This window comes from Rhinopithecus roxellana, chromosome 19 (genome assembly GCF_007565055.1).
Source record: "Rhinopithecus roxellana isolate Shanxi Qingling chromosome 19, ASM756505v1, whole genome shotgun sequence".
NCBI classification, from domain to species: Eukaryota; Metazoa; Chordata; class Mammalia; order Primates; family Cercopithecidae; genus Rhinopithecus; species Rhinopithecus roxellana.
In genome coordinates this window covers 24,494,677-24,517,169 of record NC_044567.1, presented here as the reverse complement: position 1 = coordinate 24,517,169, position 22,493 = coordinate 24,494,677, and the positions used below count along the sequence as shown (strand labels likewise).

The 22,493-nt window shown below is 45.5% G+C and overlaps 1 protein-coding gene across 7 annotated transcripts in view; it reads right to left on the bottom strand.

Annotated features, from left to right (window-relative positions):
- Nucleotides 1-7,327: 7,327 nt before the first annotated feature.
- TUBD1 (tubulin delta 1) overlaps nt 7,328-22,493 on the bottom strand; it is a 33,673-nt gene continuing 18,507 nt past the window's right edge. For 4 of the 7 annotated variants that reach the window (XM_010364064.2, XM_010364063.2, XM_010364065.2 and 1 more), the window contains 3 exons: nt 16,741-16,881; nt 12,875-13,058; nt 7,328-8,025 (listed from right to left, as the gene is read on the bottom strand). In XM_010364064.2, the coding sequence (XP_010362366.1) occupies nt 7,923-8,025; nt 12,875-13,058; nt 16,741-16,881 (428 nt within the window). In that variant the 3' untranslated portion in view covers nt 7,328-7,922. The remainder of the gene's footprint in view (nt 8,026-12,874; nt 13,059-16,740; nt 16,882-22,493) is intronic. The other 3 variants (XM_010364060.2, XM_030923379.1, XM_030923380.1) reach the window with 2 other exon arrangements.

Genomic DNA, 22,493 nt, shown 5'->3' with positions numbered 1-22,493 from the left:
GATAAAAGTTTGGCAATGTGATTTCCTGTATGTTTCTACCGGAGTCCAAGATCCCAGCAGTGCTAGCCTAGACAGCAGTGGCTGCCACCTAGAACCCAGAGGTCAGGAGTGCTCCTAAGTCAGCGTGAGGGCATCTTCCCAACTGCCTTTGCCAAGCCAAAAGGCAGAATCATGACTTTGTTACACCTTCTGGAGCATGTGGTTGAGGCGGCTTTCCATTTGGCTGCTTTGGTGCTGAGGCTGTTTACATGTTTCAGTAAATGAGTTATTGCTTATTGAAGTTGGCTGGCTAGGAGCTCAGAATAAACAACATATGACCACAATGACACCACTCTCCAGGAGCACCAGAGTTCAGAGGGAGAGATCTGCTTGTATGTTCCACTCCCACGTGGGTGCGTAGTTCTCAAAGCCTGGGAGGACTGGGGTGTCACTGTTCCCGGCTTTCTGATGGAATCAGACATAATGAGATGCTTTCCTGGTAGAAAGTTGTATGAAAGTACTTTGCACAATTTCAGAAGGAAAAGGGGGGGCACTGCTTTTAGAAAAATGTAAGAGATCAAAGGAGTTTTCAGATGTTCTGCATTTTCTTCTTCAATTATAAAGAATTCATCTGAGCATAAAAGACTCCCTGGTCTCTGTAGGAAGAAGTAAAAACTTATTTCATACACAAAAGTTTTCCTACTTTATATACTTCTTTGTAGACTACTTCATTTATTTTTTGTGGTATATTTATTAGTCTTCCCTGGAGTAGGCAGTGTTCATTAGAAAATGTTGAGACAGTCAAGACCCCAAAGTTAATCTTTAATTTCTCCCTTCTTCCTGTGCCACCTGGATGAACCTGGATTGTCCAGGAGTTCCTAAACCCCATCTATGTGACAATTTACAGAATAATTTTTTTTTTTTTTAATAAGACAGAGTCCCACTCTGTTGTCCAGGCTGGAGTGCACTGGTGCGATCTTGGCTCACTGCAACCTCCACTACCCCAGGCTCAAGCAATTCTCATGCCTCCACCTCCAGAGTAGCTGGATTATAGGTGCACGCCACCACACTTTGCTAAGTTTTGTATTTTTAGTAGAGACAGGGTTTCACTATATTGGCCAGGCTGGTCTCGAACTCCTGACCTCAAGTTATCTGCCCACCTCAGCCTCCCAAAGTGCTGGGATTACAGGCGGGTGAGCCACCATGCCAGGCTAATTTTTGTATTTTTAGTAGAGATGGGTTTCACCATGTTGGCCAGGCTGGTTTCAAACTCCTTGCCTCAAGTGATCTGCCCACCTCAACCCCTCAAAGTGCTGGGATTACAGGCGTGAGCCACCGTGACTGGCCCAAAGGTGTCTCTTACTACTACTACTTATTACCATCTTCTGATTTACCAGACATTCCTCCACTCTTCAAATTGTCTCATAATGGAGCCTTTAAGGGCTTAATTCACGGTGTGCCTGTAGTGTTGCTGCTTTACATTTCTTCCAGAGTTTTTAGACTTTGATGTTAATCTGTTCAGTAAACATGGAGTCTTTACCATGAGTCAGGTATATGCTCTGCAGCAAAGAATATGCCAAGTGGTGGCCTCCTAGTGGCCGGAGGCCAGGTCTAACTCATTATTACCCCGCCCTAGCACAGTGTCCTTCCTTGCAGGTGTTCAGTGGATGTTTGTTGAATTAAGCTCACATCCTGCCTCTTTCATACTCATTGCAAGAGTCGAGCTTAAGCAAAGGCCTTTTTTCATCAGAAAGGAAACTCCCATCTTTTGCCTTATGTCATGTTTCTTACTATCATGTTCCCATGACCTCTCACCTAGTAAGGACAAATTCTGTTCAACTCCAGTTCCTACAATTCCCAGCAGTTTGCTCCTGAAATGTTTAGAACAGTGTGTCTCATAGAACTACACGGCAACCCATATATCTAATTTTAAAACAATTTACTGCCAGTCTCAGTGGCTCACGCCTATAATCCCAGCGCTTTGGGAGGCCGAGGCGGGTGGATCACCTGAGGTTGGGAGTTTGAGACCACCCTGACCAATGTGGAGAAACCCCGTCTCTACTAAAAATACAAAATTAGCTGGGCGTGGTGGCGCATGCCTGTAATCACAGCTACTTAGGAGGCTGAGGTGGCAGAATCATTTGAGCCCAGGAGGCAGAGGTTGCAGTGAGCCGAGATTGCACCATTGCACTCCAGCCTGGACAACAAGAGCAAAACTGTGTCTCAAAAACAGTAACAACAAACAATTTACTTGCTATGTTTCAAAAAGCATAAAAAAGGGCTGGACACAGTTGCTCACACCTGTCATCCCAGCACTTTAGGAGGCTGAGGTGGGAAGATCACTTGAGCCCAGGAGTTTGAGACCAGCCTGGACAATATAATGAAACCTCGTCTCTACAAAATATTTAAAAATTAGCCAAGCATGGTGGTGCCTGCTTGTAGTCCCAGCTACTCAGGAGGCTGAGGTGGGAGGATTGCTTGAGCTTAGGAGGTGGAGGTTGCAGTGAGCCAAGATTGTGCCACTGCATTCTAGCCTGGGTGACAGACAGAGACTCTGTCTCAAAAGAAAAAAAAGGAAAGGAAAAGTGAGGTCAGGTGCGGTGGCTCATGTCTGTAATCCCAGCACTTTGGGAGGCTGAGGCGGGTGGATTGCTTGAGCTCAGGAGTTTGAGACCAGCCTGGTAAAAATGAAGAAAACCCTGTCTGTGCAAAAATTACAAACATTAGCAGGGCGTTGTGGCACACAGCTGTGGTCCCAGCTACTCGGGAGACAGAGATGGGAGGATGGCTGGAGCCAGAGGAGGTCAAGGCTGCAGTGAGCCATGATTGCGCCACTGCACTCCAGCCTGAGCGACAAAGTGAGACTGTCTCAAAAATAGTAATAATGAAGGCCAGGCACGGTGGTTCATGGCTATAATCCCAGTACTTTGGGAGGCCTCGTCTCTACTAAACCCCATCTCTACTAAAAAAAAACAACAAAAATTAGCTGGGTGTTTTGGCATGGGCCTGTAATCCCAGTTACTCAGGAGGCTGAGGCAGGAGGATCGCTTGAACCGGGGAGGCAGAGGTTGCAATGACCCGAGATCACACCACTGCACTCTCCAGCCTGGGTGACAGAGCAAGACTGTCTCAGAAAAAAAATGTTAATGGGCTGAAAGAGTTACATTATTGTGTAAAAACTTTGGAATGTCTGGGTTAAGGGGTTGTGGAGACCAAGGTTTGGTCTTTGGAAGGAGAGAACAATGAGTGTAAATGTTTGTTACCAGACTTAAGAGTCTGTTCTATCAGGAATTCCAAAAGGGAACGGGGTATAAGTCTGTCTGACCCCACCCCCTTTCCGTCATGGCCTGTCAGGTTAGCTTTGGAAAATGCCCTTGCTGACACGAGGGATCCATTCAGATGTTCGAAGGCTTAGAATTTTATTTTTGGTTTATATTAGGTAAAGTTTATAATTTAAAACCCATCAAGTTTCTTTTTTAGCGGTTCTTTGAGGGCATCATCAATTCCCCTGATCTTTCTTTTCATCTCTTCCTGTTTCACTGGCTCCCTAGAGTCTAAATGGTTGGGACTTTGTATCTTTTCCCCTTTTCCACAGCTGGAACACCATACACTGACCTGACATTATGTTTCCCAGAAACTTGAAATATTTACGTTGTTTATCTTAACTCCTTGTGCAAGCATTCCTGCTTGCGGAAATGGTTTTCCATCTATTAATAAGATTGACATTGCATCATCCGAGACATTTTAGGGTGTAGGAGTAGGAAGTTATTTAAAAATATAAAGCCAGTTTTTTGCTTTTTTTTTTGAGATAGAGTCTTGCTCTGTCGCCCAAGCTGGAATGTAGTGGCACGATCTCAGCTCATTGCAACCTCCGCCTCTCGGGTTCAAGCAATTCTCCTGCCTCAGCCTCCCGAGTAGCTGGAATTACAGATGTGCATCACCACACCCAGCTAATTTTTTGTATTTTTCGTAGAGCTGGGGTTTCACCATGTTGGCCAGGCTGGTCTCGAACTCCCGATCTCAGGTGATCCACCCGCCTCAACCTCCCAAAGTGCTGGGATTACAGGCATGAGTCACCGTGCCTGGCTAAAGCCAGTTTTTTTTAGCTCACATTCCTCAAACCCATAGGAAACAATATGATTGATATAGTTGAGGAAATATCTCTTCACATAAATGACTGTTGGTTGGCCAGGCACAGTGGCTCACACCTGTAATCCCAGGAGGCAGGGCTATTGGGAGGCCAAGGTAGAAGGATTACTTGAGCCTCAAAGTTTGAGACCTGCCTGGGCAACATAGACCGCGTCTCTACTAAAAATAAAAAATTTAGCCAAGTGTAGTGGTGTATCACCGTAGCCCCAGCTACTCAGGAGGCTGAGGCAGGAGGATCACTTGAACTTCAGAGGTTGAGGCTGCAGTGAGCCATTATCGCACCACTGCACTCCAGCTTGGGCAAGAGAGTGAGACCCTATCTCAAAAAAATAAATAAAATAAAATAAAATAAATAAAACATTATTGGCCCAAAATGACAAGCTAGTGGTTAAAGCCATATTTGGTGGGTAGGTGGCAGAACAAGAAAGGGGTATCTGCCAAACTTAGGGCTCAGTAGAGAAGATAGTGGTTTAGGGACATATGCAGTATGTTTTAAAAGAAAATTTGGGACAGGAATTCAAGTGTGATACACATGGTGGTCAGCAGAAGAATCACTGGTATGTACACTGCAAAGCAGAGTTTATAGAGCCTACGGAGCCAGTGAAGAGACATTTCAACACTTAAGTCTAGCCCAGACCAGAGCTCTGAGTTCATTGCTCTTTCTTGGACCACATCCTTTCGTGGAAAAAATGTGAATATGCACACAGGCAAGATAACAAGCAATAATTAGGAAGCTAGAATTGTGGCACTAAACATCCCAAGAAGCTTCTTCATTCAGACAAGGTAGCACTGATCCCTGTATCCCTAACCTCTTCCTCAGTGCCTGGCACTGAATAGATACTGGTTGAATGGATGAATTGACTGATAATAGTGAATTGTTGGCATACTTAGCGAGTTCTAAGTGACGGGTAAAATATAGGAGAAAGATGTTGAAAGATGTTGTAGATTGAATAGTAACGGCCGATGGGGGAGGGGAGTTTTTGGGGAGATCCCAGGGCTGGAAGTAGCAAATGCATGGGAAAAAACAGGTTCTACAGCTTAAGCTCTTGAGAAAAGCAGAGATTGGGGAAGATAAGAGAGAAAGAGCTTGACAATAAGAAACAGTTTGCATTCACACTGTGCTCACTGTCCATAGGGGTGCATTCTGGCTCTGCAGGATAATGTCTGACAACATAATATGCCAGTTACCTCACAATCTAAGAAATTATACTTTCAACGTTTTCTGGATCTGTGTGCCCAGGAGCTAAGACAGCCAATGTTGTCCTGGCTGACTGGCCATTATCTCCACACAAATCAAAGTACATTTCCAATGCCACCCCATTTGGAAGCTTTGACATCAGCATCTTGGTGTTAATTTTTAACTTAAAATTACAACTTTAAGAGCAAAAATTTTGTTATTCCAAGTAGACAAGAAAAAAATTATTTTCCATGTAAATGTTTTAACCCAAGCTTTAAAATATTTAGGTATTGGCCAGGTATGGTGGCTCATGCCTGTAATCTCGGCACTTTGGGAGGCCGAGGCAGGTGGATGGCCTGAGCCCAGGAGTTTGAAACCAGCCTGGACAACATGGGGAAACCTCATCTGTACCAAAAATACAAAAATTAGCTGGGCATGGTGGTGCACACCGATAGTCCCAGTTATTAGTGAGGCTAAGGTGGGAGGATTGCTTGAGCCTGGGAGGTTGAGGCTGTAGTGAGCTGAGATCATGCTACTGCACTCCAGCCTGGGTGACCGAGTGAGACCCTGTCTCAAAAAAAAAAAAAAAAAAAAAAAAATGTATATATATATATATACACACACACACACACACACACACACATACACAGACACACACACACACACACGTAATAGGTAACCTTACATATCAAATAATGCAGTTGTGGATCATAAAAAAGGGTCAAATTGCATAAGTAAATGGACCCAGAGCTCTGTCTAGTTGGGATTTGCTTCTAATATTCACCTGCTAATGATTCCATGAGTTGCCGAATTAGAAATATACTTGCCCCTATTGGTACCTCATGAATTTTCTCAAATATCAAATGATTTCAACTTATGACTTTCTTTCAAGTTAACTTCTAGCAAGGTTCCTCAGAATCGCATTGACCCCTGGTGAGACACTCAGTTACAGATCTTCATGAATGCTGGTTTAGTCTGGGAAATTGTTTCAGTCTGTGGATCTCTTCAATGGTTAAACAATTACTTTAACTTGTTTTGTAAAAATTATGATCTAATTATTTTTCAAGTATACTTGGGTTAACGAAATGCAGCAGTGGGGTGTGCCTTTTAGCAGCAGAACAGACCACTTTTTGCATTCCTTAGAAGTAAGATATGGTTCAGTATTTTAAATCATAGCAACAGTCGATAAGAAAAACAGCAAAAAGGTAATCATTTCCATATGGAAAGAAAAAGAAGAACCAGTGAAGCTGTGAACTGTCATTTTTCCATATAAAAGTCACTACTGGTAGATTTGGCAGAAAGGGCAAATGTTCCTATTTGTTTCTCATTTTACATTCGTTAATATATTGCATGTGATGTGTTTTATGGAAATACAACATTCCCTTCAAACTCAGTTGTCAATTTCCAAGCATGTTTTGTCTTGGGTGAAACCCGTATCTTGTGTGTCAATTTCATCAAGTAATTATATTTCCTTGGTGATAATTTTCTTAACTTAGTGAAAAATTTAGGTGAAAATTCTTATCCCTTTTACTGAAAAGCATATAACCATCATCCATACCAGCTGAATACCTGTAAGTATTTTTTTTTTTTTTTTTTTTTTTGAGACAGCCTTACTCTGTCACCCGGGCTGGAGTGCAGAGGCACGATATCAGTTCACTGCAGCCTCGACCTCCCAGGGCTCAAGTGATCCTCCCACCCAAACTTCCAGAGTAGCTTGGACCACAAGTGTTTGCCACCACACCCAGCTAATTAAAAATTTTGTTTTGTAGAGATGGGGGTCTTACTGTATTGCTCAGGCTGGTCTCAAACTCTTGGTCTCAAGTGATCCTCCCACCTTGCCCTCCCAAAGTGTTGGGATTATAGTTGTGAGCTACCATGCCCATCCCATTATAAGTAATTTCAAAGCAATAATTGAATAAAATAAATTTCTGCTCTGGCATTCCAAGATCCAAAACAAAAGCTGACCCAATTTTCTCATGCCCAAAAAGTTTAAGAAAAGCACACAAAGTACACATTTACCTATTTACTTTTGTAGTTAGGCATAAGCATTTATTACCAAAATCCTCATATTTATTTTTAAATAGCTGCTTTGAGTGGAAACTCTTACCCTGTTACAGAATATTCAAAATACATGTTCACACTGTAGCATTTGACAACATCTCCCTCCTGTGGTTCAAAGCATTCATTTCAAACATGAATATATTAAGTACAGAATTACAATTCCTTAGCTTGAAATTATGCTGTGAAAGTTTGGTTCATGCTTTGTGAGTTGTTTTTGGAGTAAAGAAGGAAGATTTCGGAACGTGTAGAGAATATCCTCTTTGCTTGGCTAGTTCCAGAGTCCCAGCATCTCAGCAAAGTGTTTCCCCTAAGTTCTTTATAAAAGCACCATTTTTTCTTACAAATGAAATACCAAATAGATGTTTTCATTGAAAAACATGCGATTCTCCATTGAAAAAGTTTTCTTCCTTTTCTGTGGGCATAGGTATGCAGAACAGACTCAGCATTCTACGTGGTTACTTTAACAGAATGGAACTTTGAAAACTTTACAGAGAAAATCGTACTGAAAATATTTTGGTCCAAAAATGCCCTAAGGTACTTTTCCCATTGTTCAAGATCAGAGGTTACAGTAACTGGCAACAACCTGCTCTAATGACGTGAAACTGTCTAAAAAGTCCTCCTCTTCAATTCCAAATTTTGTGTACTGATGAATGTAGGCTCTGGTGGAAAAAAAACCAGAAATTACAAAATAAAAAATGTCAGGCAAATGAGTAACTCTTCAACAATAAACAGACCTTTTCTAGCTCATGAACATTTGAAGATCACATCATCTTTCAGAAGTCCTACATTTGCTTTGTTTACTCCAAAGATTAGTGAACTTTTTTTTTTTTGAGACAGAGTCTTGCACTATTGCCCAGGCTGGAGTACAGTGGAGAAATCTCAGCTCACTGCAGGCTCCGCTTCCCAGGTTCACACCATTCTCCTGCCTCAGCTCCCACCAAGTAGCCAGGATTACAGGTGCCCGCCACCACACCGGGCTAATTTTTTGTTTTTAGTAGAGATGGGGTTTCGCCATGTTAGCCAGGATGGTCTTGAACTCCCGACCTCGTGATCTGCCCGCTTCAGCCTCCCAAAGTGCTGGGATTATAGGCGTGAGTCACTGCGTCAGGCCCGTTTTTTTTTTTTTTTTTAGTCTCGCTGTGTTGCCCAGGCTGGAGTGCAGTGGCGTGATCTCGGCTCACTGCAACCTCCGCCTCCCAGGTTCGTGATTCTCCTGCCTCAGCCTCCTGAGTAGTTGGGACTGCAGGCGCATGCCATGACACCCAGCTAATTTTTGTATTTTTAATAGAGACAGGGTTTCACCGTATCGGCCAGGCTGGTCTCGAACTCCTGACTTCGTGATCCACCTGCCTCAGCCTCCCAAAGTGCTGGGATTACAGATGTGAGCCACTGTGCCCAGCCCTTCTTTTTTCTTTTGTGTGTGTGTGACGGAGTTTTGCTCTTGTTGCTTAGGCTGGAGTACAATGGCACGATCTCCACTCACTGCAACCTTCGCCTTCCGGGTTCAAGTGATTCGACTGCCTCAGCCTCCCGAGTAGCTGGGATATCAGGAATGCACCACCACACCCAGCTGCTTTTGTATTTTTAGTAGAGACAGGGTTTCTCCATGTTCTCCATGTTAATTAGGCTGGTCTCCAACTCCTGACCTCAGGTGATCCCCCGGCCTTGGCCTCCTAAATTGCTGGGATTACAGTTATAAGCCACTGTGCCTGGCCTGAACTTTCAAAATTTATGTCAAGCTCCCTGTTTTTTGTGTCCAAAAAATTGGCAAAGAAGAGGCACCCAGGAAAGAGCAGCATGTTCAGATTTGGCTATCTACTCAGTATATATATAACACCCTATATTCAGTATAAACTCTGAAAAGTACCTGAGAAGTTTCATATAAGGCTTGAAACTAGAAAACACATCAATCCAGTTCTAGGAATGGAGGGAAGCCTCCCAGGTGCTCTCAGGACATTTAATTTGTAGTTATGCCAGGGTGGTCCTCTCAATCCCTCCCACACCACAAATGCTTTCTTTTTTGTTTGTTTTTTGAGACAGGGTTTTGCTCTGTTTCTGTCACCCAGAATGGAGCACAGTGGTGTGATCTCGGCTCACTGTAACCTCTGCTTCCTGAGTTGAAGCAATTCTTGTGACTCAGCCTCCCAAGTAGCTGGGATTACAGGTGGGCACCACCACGCCCGGCTAATTTTTGTATTTTTAGTAGAGGTGGGGTTTCACCATGTTGGCCAGGTTGGTCTTGAATTCCTGGCTTCAAGTGATCCATCTGCCTTGGCCTTCCAAAGTGCTGGGATTACAAGCGTGAGCCACCACGCCTGACTGCTTTCTGCAAATGTTCTGAGGCACAAAAATCATGTGCAAAAAGAATATCAAGGGCAGACATGAATTAAATTGACATAATAATGGCTGCTACCATTTAATGAGAGTAGGACAGGAATGACACCAAAAGAGGATGGAGTTCACGGCCCTGTGGAGTGGGGTTTTTTTTTTTTTTTTTTTGAGACAGAGTCTCACACTGTTGCCTGGGCTGGAATGCAGTGGCGCAATCTCTGCTCACCACAACCTCCACCTCCTGGGTTCAAGCCATTGTCCTGCCTCAGCCTCCCCAGTAGCTGGGATTACAGGTGCCTGCCACCATGCCCAACTACTTTTTGTATTTTCAGTAGAGACGAGGTTTCACCATGTTGGCCAGGCTGGTCTCAAACTCCTGATCTTGTGATTCACCAGCCTTGGCCTCCCAAAGTGCTGGGATTACAGGCGTGAGCCACCATGCCCAGCCTGAGTGGGGTTTTATGGACTGGTCACACGCAGGATGGTTGGGCCCTGGGGTATCCGAGCTAATGAAAGTTATAGGTGGCTGGGCACAGTAGCTCATGCTGGTAATCCCAGCACCTTGGGAGGCCAAGGTGGGCAGATCACCTGAGGTCAGGAGTTCGAGATCAGCCTGACCAACATGGAGAAACCCTGTCTCTACTAAAAATAAAAAATTAGCTGAGTGTAGTGGTGCACGCCTGTAATCCCAGCTACTTGGGAGGCTGAGGCAGGAGAATTGCTTGAACCCGGGAGGCAGAGGTCACAGTAAGCCGAGATCACGCCACTACACTCCAGCCTGGGCAGCAAGACTGAAACTCCATCTCAAAAAAAAAAAAAAAAAGATAGTTAGAAGCCTTGTCCAGTCATTTGAAGAATTTTGCTTTAAGTAACTGGTAGAGATCAAGAAATCTGCTAAAATATGTTAGTATGAAATAGACATTTCTTAGTATCAAACTGAGTTGAATTTAATCATATATCTTATTGAGGAACATGAGGATCTTCCAGTCTTCCAAGGATTGATTGATTGATTGATTGATTGATTTTGAGATGGAGTCTCGCTTTGTGGCCCAGGCTGGAGTGCAGTGGCCGGATCTCAGCTCACTGCAAGCTCCGCCTCCCAGGTTCAAGCCATTCTCCTGCCTCAGCCTCCGGAGTAGCTGGGACTACAGGCGCCCGCCACCTTGCCCGGCTAGTTTTTTGTATTTTTTAGTAGAGACGGGGTTTCACCGTGTTAGCCAGGATGGTCTTGATCTCCTGACCTCGTGATCCACCCGTCTCAGACTCCCAAAGTGCTGGGATTACAGGCTTGAGCCACCGCACCCGGCCTATTTATTTTTTTATTTTTATTTTTAGACGGAGTCTCACTTGTCGCCCAGGCTGGAGTTCAGTGACGCGATCTTGGCTCACTGCAAGCTCCGCCTCCTGGGTTCACTCTATTCTCCTGCCTCAGCCTCCCGAGTAGCTGGGACTACAGGTGCCTGCCACCACACCCAGCTAATTTTTTGTACTCCTTTTTTTTTTTTTTTTTGAGATGGAGTCTCACTCTGTCGCCCAGGCTGGAGTGCAGTGGCCGGATCTCAGCTCACTGCAAGCTCCGCCTCCCGGGTTCACGCCATTCTCCTGCCTCAGCCTCCCGAATAGCTGGGACTACAGGCGCCCGCCACCTCGCCCGGCTAGTTTTTTGTATTTTTTAGTAGAGACGGGGTTTCACAGTGTTAGCCAGGATGGTCTCGATCTCCTGACCTCGTGATCCGCCCGTCTCAGCCTCCCAAAGTGCTGGGATTACAGGCTTGAGCCACCACGCCCGGCCTTTTTTGTACTTTTAGTAGAGATGGGGTTTCACCGTGTTAGCCAGGATGGTCTCGATCTCCTGACATTGTGATCCATCCACCTCGGCCTCCCAAAGTGCTGGGATTACAGGTGTGAGCCATCGCACCCGGCCTCTTTTTTTTTTTTTTTTTATTTCATTTTTTTTTAAGATGGAGTCTCATTCTTGTCGCCCAGGCTGGAGTGCAATGGCATAGTTTCGGCTCTCTGCAACCTCCACCTTCTGAATTCAAGCGATTCTCCTGCCTCAGCCTCCCAAGTAGCTGGGATCACAGGCACCCACCACTATGCCAAGCTAATTTTTTTTTTTTTTTTTTTTTTTTTTTGAGACGGAGTCTTGCTCTGTCGCCCAGGCTGGAGTGCAGTGGCCGGATCTCAGCTCACTGCAAGCTCCGCCTCCCGGGTTCACGCCATTCTCCTGCCTCAGCCTCCCGAGTAGCTGGGACTACAGGCACCCGCCAGGTCGCCCGGCTAGTTTTTTTTTGTATTTTTAGTAGAGACGGGGTTTCACCATGTTAGCCATGATGGTCTTGATCTCCTGACCTCGTGATCCGCCCGTCTCGGCCTCCCAAAGTGCTGGGATTACAGGCTTGAGCCACCGCGCCCGGCCGTAATTTTTGTATTTTTAATAGAGATGGGGTTCCACCATGTTGGCCAGGCTGGTCTTGAACTCCTGACCTCAGCTGATCTGCCCGCCTCAGCCTCCCAAAGTGCTGGGATTACAGGTGTGAGCCACTGTGCCCGGCCAAATCTTATTTTTGAAAACTATCTTATTGTCCCTGCTTTATAATAAAATTCTACTTTAATAATGTCAAACAATTACTGAGCATTTGCTAGCCAGGCACAGTACTAGCTGTTTTACAAGATTATCTTATCTAATCCTCACGAGAAATTTCCTCAGTTAGGATCCTCTTACACAGATGAGGCAATGAAGCCTGAAGTCACATGCCCAAGGCTTCACACCTTCACACCTACAAAGTGGTAACCATGCTTCCTCGAGATCATACCTCATGCTTTAACGCTACAGTATCTGCTTAAAGGTTAGAAAGGCTGCCGTGCGCGGTGGCTCATGCCTGTAATCCCAGCACTTTCGGAGGCCGAGGTAGGTGGATTCCGAGGTCAGAAGTTTGAGACAAGCCTGAGCAACATGGTGAAACCCTGCCTCTACTGAAAATACAAAAATTAGCTGGGTGTGGTAGTGGGAGCCTGTAATCCCAGCTACTTAGTAGGCTGCAGCAGGAGAATCACTTAAACCCGGGAGGCGGAGCTTGCAGTGAGCCGAGGTCATACCACTGCACTCCAATCTGGGCAACAGAGTGAGATTCTGTTTCAAAAAAAAAAAAGTTTGTAGACTTATTTTATACTTACTTTGAAGCAAACATATTCCATGCCTTCCCGACAATCATATCAAGTGGTTTTACTAAGAACTGGCTATTGCTGACCAACACTGCAGACTTCTCATACTTGCTAAAGGCCCGCTGGGTTTTCCACACGTTGAAAGCATTAACAGGTTCTAACCAGGAAGTGTAGAGAGCTGGATCTTTAAATCCCTCTAGAGTAAAAACAAGATAAGCCGTCTTTTTATAGCATAAATTAGTAATTGTGAAAACGAATAAACAAACAGATATTTTCTTGTCTACTTCATCAGAGATCTTTTATTTTGCCTTTTAAAACTTGTGTTGGCTGGTGCAGTGACTCCCAGCACTTTGGGAGGCGGAGGAGGGTAGATCGCTTGAGCTCAGGAGTTCTAGACCAGCCTGGGCAACATAGTAAAACCCCGTCTCTACTAAAAATAAAATTAGCTATACATGGTGGTGTGCATTCTTCTTAACACTTTTCTGAAAGGTGTGAATTATTACTACTTTTTTTTTTTTTTTGAGACAGGGTCTCACTCTGTTGCCCAGGCTGGGATGCAATGGCATGATGTTGGCTCACTGCAACCTCTACTTCCAGGGCTCAAGCAATCCTCCCGCCTTAGCCTCCTAAGTAGGTGGGATTACAGGTGCCTGCCACCATGCCCAGCTAATTTTTGTACTTTTTGTAGAGATGGGGTTTCACCATGTTGGCCAGGCTGGTCTCGAACTCCTGGCCTCAAATGATCCACCTGCCTCGGCCTCTCAAAGTGCTGGGATTATAAGGATGAGCCACTGCACTGTCCCCCTTTTTTTTCTATACAATGAATATGGACGATTTATCCAAAAGTAATATAATACTAATTTTTTTTTTTTTTTTTTTTGAGACAGGATCTTAGTCTGTCACCAGGCTGGTGTGCAGAGGCACTATCACAGCTCACTGCAGCCTTCACCTCCTGCCCTTAAGTGATCCTCCCACCTCAGCCTCTCAAGTAGCTGGGACTACAGACCCATGCCACCACGCCTAATATTTTTATCTTTTGTAGAGATGGCATTTCACTATGTTGCCCAAGCTGGTCTCAAATTTCTGGGCCCAAGCAATCATCCCACCTCTGCCAAAGTGCTGGGATTACAGGTGAGAGCCACTGTGCCTGGCCCTATTTTATACTATTATTTGTTCTTTCTCTAAGGGACATTACAAGGACTAGATTGTTCAGTTTTCTTTTCTTTTCTTTTTTTTTTTTTTTGAGGCGGAGTCTCGCTCTGTCGCCCGGACTGGAGTGCAGTGGCCGGATCTCAGCTCACTGCAAGCTCTGCCTCCCAGGTTTATGCCATTCTCCTGCCTCAGCCTCCCGAGTAGCTGGGACTACAGACGCCCACCACCTCACCCGGCTAGTTTTTGTATTTTTAGTAGAGACGGGGTTTCACCGTGTTAGCCAGGATGGTCTTGATCTCCTGACCTCGTGATCCGCCCGTCTCGGCCTCCCAAAGTGCTGGGATTACAGGCTTGAGCCACCGCGCCCGGCCTTCTTTTTTCTTTTTGATAATGGGTCTCACTCTGTCACCCAGGCTGGAGTGCAGTGGCACCACCGTCATTGGTCACTGCAGGCTCAAACTCCTGGGTTCAAGTGATCCTCCTGCTTCAGTCTCCCTAGTAGTTGGGACTACAGGTGTGCACCACTATACTTGGCTAAAGTTTAAAATTCTTTGTAGAGATGGTGTCTCGCTATGTTGCCCAGGCTGGTTTCGAACTCCTAGCCTCAAGCGATCCTCCTGATTTAGCCTGCCAAAGTGCTGGGACTACACATACGTGCCACTATGCTAGGCCTTGGTTTTCTTTGTATCACAACAAGAAGTAGCAAACATGAAACTTGCTGAAGTCATGATAAAATGAACCCAGAAAATCACCATAGAAAAACAAAGCTAATAAGAATAACGCCCTTTCAGCCAGGCACAGTGGCTCACACCTGTAATCCCAGCACTATGGGAGGCCGAGGCAGATGGATCACTTGAGGTCTGGAGTTTGAGACCAGCCTGGTCAATATGGTCAAACCCCATCTGTACTAAAAATACAAAAATCAAGCAGGTGTGGTGGCGCACGCCTATAATCCCAGCTACTTAGGAGGCTGAGGCAGAGATTGCAGTGAGCTGAGATTGCACCACTGCACTCCAGCCTGGGTGACAGTGAGACTCTGTCTCACACACACACAAAGAATAATGCTCTTTCAACTTCCTGAAAAATTTGTAACAAAATGCTTGTCACAGATACAACTGGTTGTCCAGCAATTCCTGCTCCTTAGCAATTCCTGTTCACCCCGTCTTCCTTAGTATCAATTCCCCTAAACTTTAACTGAAATTGCAGTGAGGTGTGGCCCAGAAGTCAGTCCCAGTCAATGGGACAGAAATTCAAGTGTGATATGGGACTTTCAGAAAACGAGGCATGCCTGGCCAGGCACAGTGGCTCAAGCCTATAATCCCAACACTTTGGGAGGCCAAGGTGGGCGGATCACCTGAGGTCAGGAGTTTGAGACCAGTCAGGCCAACGTGGAGAAACACTGTCTCTAGTAAAAATACAAAAATTAGCCAGGCGTGGTGGCACACACTTGTAATCTCAGCTACTCAGGAGGCTGAGGCAGTAGAACTGTTTGAACTTGGGAGGCGGAGCTTGCAGTGAGCCGAGATCACACCACTGCACTCCAGCCTGGGCAACAGAGTGAGATCTGTCTCAAAAAAAACCAAAAAAACAAAACAGGAAAGGAGGCAGGTCCTTCTCTGCTCGTTTCTATAAGGAGGCAGCCAGATGGGAAAGTAAGGGTGACAGGGCAGCCAGATGTTCAGAATACAATTCTTTTTTTTTAAATAGAGACAGGGTCTTGCTCTGTTGCTTAGGCTGGAGGGCAGTGCCACAATGATGGCTCACTGCAGCCTTGACCTCCTAGGTTCAAGCTATCCTTCTGCCTCAGCCTCCCAAGTAACTGGGACTACATGCATGTGCTACCACACCTGGCTAAAGGAATTATGCTTTTATCTTGTTTAAACCACTTCTATATTGGTGTCTAGACACATACTAACTGATACCATGGTCAAATTTTGCCACTAAAACACATAGTTATTACTTTCCTTTCTCCAAGAATACAGGGACTTTTTTTTTTTTTTTGAGACGGAGTCTTGCTCTCTCGCCCAGGCTGGAGTGCAGTGGCCGGATCTCAGCTCACTGCAAGCTCCGCCTCCCGGGTTCACGCTATTCTCCTGCCTCAGCCTCCGGAGTAGCTGGGACTACAGGCGCCCGCCACCTCGCCCGGCTAGTTTTTTTTTTTTTTTTTTTTTTTTTTTTTTTTTTTGTATTTTTTAGTAGAGACGGGGTTTCACCGTGTTAGCCAGGATGGTCTCGATCTCCTGACCTCGTGATCCGCCCGTCTCGGCCTCCCAAAGTGCTGGGATTACAGGCTTGAGCCACCGCGCCCTAAAAAGTCCCTGTGCCGGGCGCGGTGGCTCAAGCCTGTAATCCCAGCACTTTGGGAGGCCGAGACGGGCGGATCACGAGGTCAGGAGATCGAGACCATCCTGGCTAACACGGTGAAACCCCGTCTCTACTAAAAAATACAAAAAACTAGCCGGGCGAGGTGGCGGGCGCCTGTAGTCCCAGCTAATGTAGTCCCAGCTACTCGGGAGGCTAAGGCAGGAGAATGGCGTAAACCCGGGAGGCGGAGCTTGCAGTGAGCTGAGAACCAGCCACTGCACTCCAGCCTGGGCGACAGAGCGAGACTCCGTCTCAAAAAACAAAACAAAACAAAACAAAACAAAACAAAACAAAAACCATTTGTACCATATAACATGTACATGTGCAAAATGTAAATCTTAATTTTCACCTGAATTTCTTACCCACATCTGCACTTTGCACATCTTTCCCACGAAGAATGACCAAGTTAGCAATGGAAGTGTTAAAATGCAGGTCCTTGTTGAGAGACTTTTTACCAAGAGAAGGAAGTCCTGATGAAGGAGGCCGCACGTGCCAATCAATACCTACCAAAAGAAAAAAAGAAAGCAAGAGATTTTATTTTATTTACTTAGTTTTCTGAGATGGAGTCTCACTCTGTTGCCTAGGCTGAAGTGAAGTGGCGTAATCTTGGCTCACTGCAACCTCCATCTCCCAGGTTCAAGTGATTCTCCTGCCTCAGTCTCCCCCAGTAGCTGGGAAGACCGGATTAAAGGTGTGTGCCATCACACCCAGCTAATTTTTTTGTATTTTTAGTAGAGACGGGGTTTCACCATGTTGGCCAGGCTGGTCTCGAACTCCTGACCTCAAATGATCCGCCTGCCTCAGCCTCCCAAAGTACTGGGATTACAGGCGTGAGCCACTGCACCCAGCCCAAAAGCAAGAGATTTTATAAATGGCTCTGAACGAGAGGAGGAAAATGGTCTTGTGGAATGTGTATGTTAGTTTTTTTTGGACAGGGTCTCGCTATGCCACCCAGGCTGGAGTGCAGTGGCTATTCACAAGTGTGATCATAGCTCACTACAGCCTCGAACTCCGGGGCTCCAATGAGCCTTCCACCTTGTCCTCCCATGTATCTGGGACTATAGGCATTATTTTTCCTGTCTAAAAGGGAGGGTCTATCAATTCTCCTATGACTATTCCACTAGAGTTTGTTGGGGCAAAAAATTGTACTCAAAGGGCTATCTTTGAGTACAAGATATCTTAGGATGGGTGTGATGGCTCATGCCTGTAATCCCAGCACTTTGGTAGGCTATGGTGGGAGGATCTCTTGAGCCCACGAGTTCAAGACCAGCCTGGACAAAATAGTGGTCTCCTCTTCTAAAAAAAAAATACAAAAATTAGTCTGGCATCTGTGGCATGCACCTATAGTTCCAGCTACCGGAGAAACTGAATGGGGAGAATTGCCTAAGCCCAGGAGGTCGAGGCTACAGAGAGCCGTGATCGTGCCACTGCACTCCAGCCTGGGTGACAGTGCGAGAAATCTCACTTGAGGAGTATGAATCCATGCTGCTTTTGGAGGATAAGATTTTGGACCGATGTGCTAATGGTATGTAACTATTGGGAGCCTTGGGAGGGGAAGAATGTACCGTGCATGTGGGAGGACATGACTTAGGGACAGCGCAGAGAACAGTAGTCAGCCTCCAACATGACCCCAATCATCTTCGCTTCCTGGTATTCAAGCCCTTGTGGAGTCTGCTCTCACAATGGAGAGAGCTGACCTTAACCAAAAGGATGTTGCAGAAATAACTTCCAAAGCTAGGTCACAAAAGGCATTAACTTCAAGGCCAGGCATGGTGGCTTACGCCTGTAATCTTAGCACTTTGGGACGCTGAGGTAGGCGGATCACTTGAGGTGAGGAGTTCAAGACCAGCCTGGCCAACATGATGAAACCCCATCTCCACTAAAAATACAAAAAAAATTTAGCTGGGTGTGGTGGCAGGCACCTGTAATCTTAGCTACTTGGGAGGCTGAGGCAGGAGAATCGTTTGAACCCAGGAGGCAGAGGCTGCACTGAGCCAAGATCGTGCCACTGCACTCCACCCTGGGCGACAGAGTAAGACTCCGTTTCAAAAAAAAAAAAAAAAGTTGGGGGGCACTAACTTCTGCCTTGCTCCTTTCTGGATCACACATTCTCCCTAAAGGTAGAATATGTAGAAACAGATAGTGATGGTGATAGAAATGGGGTAAATCTTTACATAGAGGCCAGGTGCAGAGGCTCACACCTGTAATCCCAGCACTTTGAGAGGCTGAGGTGGAAGGATCACTTGAAATCAGGAGTTCAAGACTAGCCTGGGCAACATAGTGAGACCCCAACTCTACAAAAATAAAAGAAATAACAAAATTAGGCTGGGTGTGGTGACTCATGCCTGTAATCCCAGCTCTTTGGGAGGCCGAGGTGGGCAGATCACGAGGTCAAGAGATCGAGACCATCCTGGCCAACATGGTGAAACCTCGTCTCTACTAAAAATACAAAAATTAGCTGGGCGAGGTGGTACACACCTGTAGTCCCAGCTATTCAGGAGGCTAAGGCAGGGGAATCGTTTGAACCCGGGAGGCGGAGGTTGCAGTGAGCCAAGATTGTGCCACTGCACTCCAGCCTGGCGATAGAGTGAGACTCCATTTCAAAAAAATAAATAAATAAATAACAAAGTGAGTCACTTATGGTGGTACACACCTGTAGTCCTAGCTACAGGAAGCTGCAACAGGAGGATCACTTGAGCCCAGGAGTTTGAGGCCGCACTGAGCTATGATTGCGCCACTACACTCCAGCCTACGTGAGAGTGAAACCTGTCTCAAAAACAAAACGCACAAAATCTTCCCACAGAGCAGAGAGTATGTGACGAGTTATAAAACTACATTCTTCAACCTGGCTTGTGCCATATATTTATTCATATACTATTCATACACGTATATGAAAACATTTATATGTTCAAACTATACAACTGTGAAAAAATGTTGACACCCGGCCGGGCGCGGAGGCTCATGCCTATAATCCCAGCACTTTGGGAGGCCAAGGCAGGCGAATCACGAGGTCAGGAGTTTAAGACCAGCCTGGCCAATATGGTGAAATCCCGTCTCTACTAAAAAAATACAAAAATTAGACAGGCATGGTGGTGCGCACCTGTAGTCCCAACTATTTGGGATGCTGAGGCAAAAGAAGTGCTTCAACCGGGAGGCAGAGGTTGTAGTGAGCCGAGAGCCACTGCACTCCAGCCTGGGTGACAGAGAGAGACTCCATCGCCCCTGCCAAAAAAAAAGAAAAAAGAAAAAGAAAAAATGTTGACACCCTAAAGTTCCACATGGGAACTCAGCAAACTGTGGTTTATTGACCTAAGAGAGCTCAGAGCAGCACGTCTCACACGACTCTAAGGAACATTGTGTTGCTTGCCGTATTAACAGGTATTGCTAGAAAAACAGGTACTGTGGCCAAAAAATTCAGGAAGCACTATTTTCACACGTAAACTTTCTACTTATCGCCAAACCTCTGGCACTATAATCTAAAATCCATAAGATACTACAAATAAATGTTGAGAAAATCTACTCTCATAGTATAAAAACCTAACTTATTTTAATTTGTGGTATAATGTATGCTATTAACACCTAGTAGTGATTTCTAGTTACACATGACAGACTGAACATATCAATTTCCTGCCACTCTCTCCTCAGATCCTGCTTAATCAATAAAAGGATAACCATAAACAAGAAAAAAAGGGAACAGGAGAGAATATAACAGCAACAAAATTTTGGAAGCTGGAGAGCAAATGAACTACTGGTTACTGACCGCACAACAAGAAAAAGCTAAAAATTTTGCCCACAGTTGAGGTCCTGGAAGTAGACCAGACACTTTTCAAAGTGGAAAAAAGGCTGGGCATGGTGGCTTACGTCTATAATCCCAGCACTTTGGGAATTTGAAGCAGGCGGATCGCTTGAGGTCAGGAGTTTGAGACCAGCCTGGCCGACATGATAAAACCCCATCTCTACTAAAAATAAAAAAATTAGCTAGGTGTGGCGGTACACATTGGTACACTGGTAATCCCAGTTACCTGGAAGGCTAAGGTGGGAGGATCACCTGAACCCGGGAGGTGGAGGTTGCAGTGAGCCAAGCAAGATGAGGCCACTGCACTCCAGCCTGGGTGACAGAGTGCAACTCCATCTAAAAAAAAAAAAAAAAAAAAAAGAAAGAGAAAAGAAAATAGAAGTGGGAAAAAAACAGGAGGATTAACTAAAAATCTGTTTGAGAGGCAGTGAGAGCCCCTTCCCCACTCCCTGCGGCAGGGGGAGTGTGCTCTTCTACCCTAGAAGGAGGTTTCTGCTGTGAAAAGGCTAAACCTGGGAGGCTCTGGCCTCAGTGACACCAGGCACAGCCCTGTAGAGAACCTTTAGAAAACCAGGTCACAAAGTAGAAGCTTTCGCAGGAAAGCTTAACAGTCCATGTCTTCCCCATCCAGCTCTGAAGAGGCTGGCAGCCAGGCTTATCATGCGTTCAGGAAAGAGATGGAGGAGGAAGCAACTGATCAAGAGATAAGATACGCTGAATATGATATTTGGAAGCCCAACAACAAAATAGCCAGGCAGATCGCCTTACTGTGAAACCCACACAAGTCTGCAACGTCCATAAGGGTCCATTCAGTGCTCAGAGCAACTAACTCAGCAAATAATCACTGAGTGTTTACTGTTCCAGGCTCCAAAGATGCAACAGTAAACCAAATAGATAATAAAGCTTACCTTCTATTGAGATAAACCAAAGACCCATGTCGAGTACTTTCAGAATGCTGGGGACAACAGAAAATCCTAAAAGCTTCAAGAGATAACAAAATACGATTGGGAATCAGAACAACATGAGACTTCCCAACAGCAACGCTGCAAGTGAGAAGATGATAGAGCAATGCCTTCGAAATACTCAGTGAAAAGAAAATGATTCCCAACCTAGAATCCTATCCCTGGCCAAACTATCATTCAAATGCAATGGCAGAACAGAATGATGATATTTATTTATTTTTATTTTTATGTTTTTGAGATGGGGTCTCACTCTGTCGCCAAGGCTGGAGTGCAGTGGCGCGATCTTGGCTCACTGCAACCTCCCTCCGCCTCCCAGGTTCAAGTGATTCTCCCGCCTTAGCCTCCTGAGTAGCTGGGACTACAGGCGCCTGCCACTACGCCTGGCTAATTTATTTTGGTATTTTTAGTAGAGACGGGGTTTCACTGTGTTAGCCAGGATGGTCTCGATCTCCTGACTTCATGATCCACCTGCCTTGGCCTCCCAAAGTGCTGGGATTACAGATGTGAGCCACTGCGCCCAGCCAGAATGATATTTGTAGCCTCAAACACTTTACTTTCCTTATACTCTTTCTTAGGGAGCTCCTGAAAGGTATGGTCCATCAATATGAGGTAATAAATCAAGAAAGCAGATTTGAAATCTAGGAGGTACAGATATAAATCAGGATGAGGCAAGCAGAGATGCCAGAGCTGGCTGCTTATCAAGCCTAGACAGCAGTCAGTCCAGAATGGAATGGGAAGATAAAGGCCTTCCAGAAGGATGTCTCTAAGCAGATAATGGAAGTAGTCGATTACCTGATGGGTTTAAAAATATTGAGAAAGAGGTCTTTTTTTTTTTTTTTTTTCTTTTTTCTTTTTTTTTTTTTGAGACGGAGTCTTGCTCTGCCGCCCAGGCTGGAGTGCAGTGGCCGGCTCTCAGCTCACTGCAAGCTCCGCCTCCCGGGTTCACGCCATTCTCCTGTCTCAGCCTCCCAAGTAGCTGGGACTACAGGCGCCTGCCTCGTCGCCCGGCTGGTTTTTTGTATTTTTTAGTAGAGACGGGGTTTCACCGTATTAGCCAGGATGGTCTCGATATCCTGACCTCATGATCCGCCCGTCTCGGCCTCCCAAAGTGCTGGGATTACAGGCTTGAGCCACCGCGCCCGGCCAAGAGTTCTTTTTTTTTGTTTTTGAGACAGGGTTTTGCTCTGTTGCCCAGGCTGGAGTGCAGTGGCATGATCATGGCTCATTTTAAACTCAAACCCCTTGGTTTAAGGGATTCTCCTGCCCCACCCTCCCAAGTAGCTAGGACGGTGCATACCACTATGCCCAGCTAATTTTTTTTTTTTTTTTTTTTTTGAGACAGAGTCTCGCTCTGTTG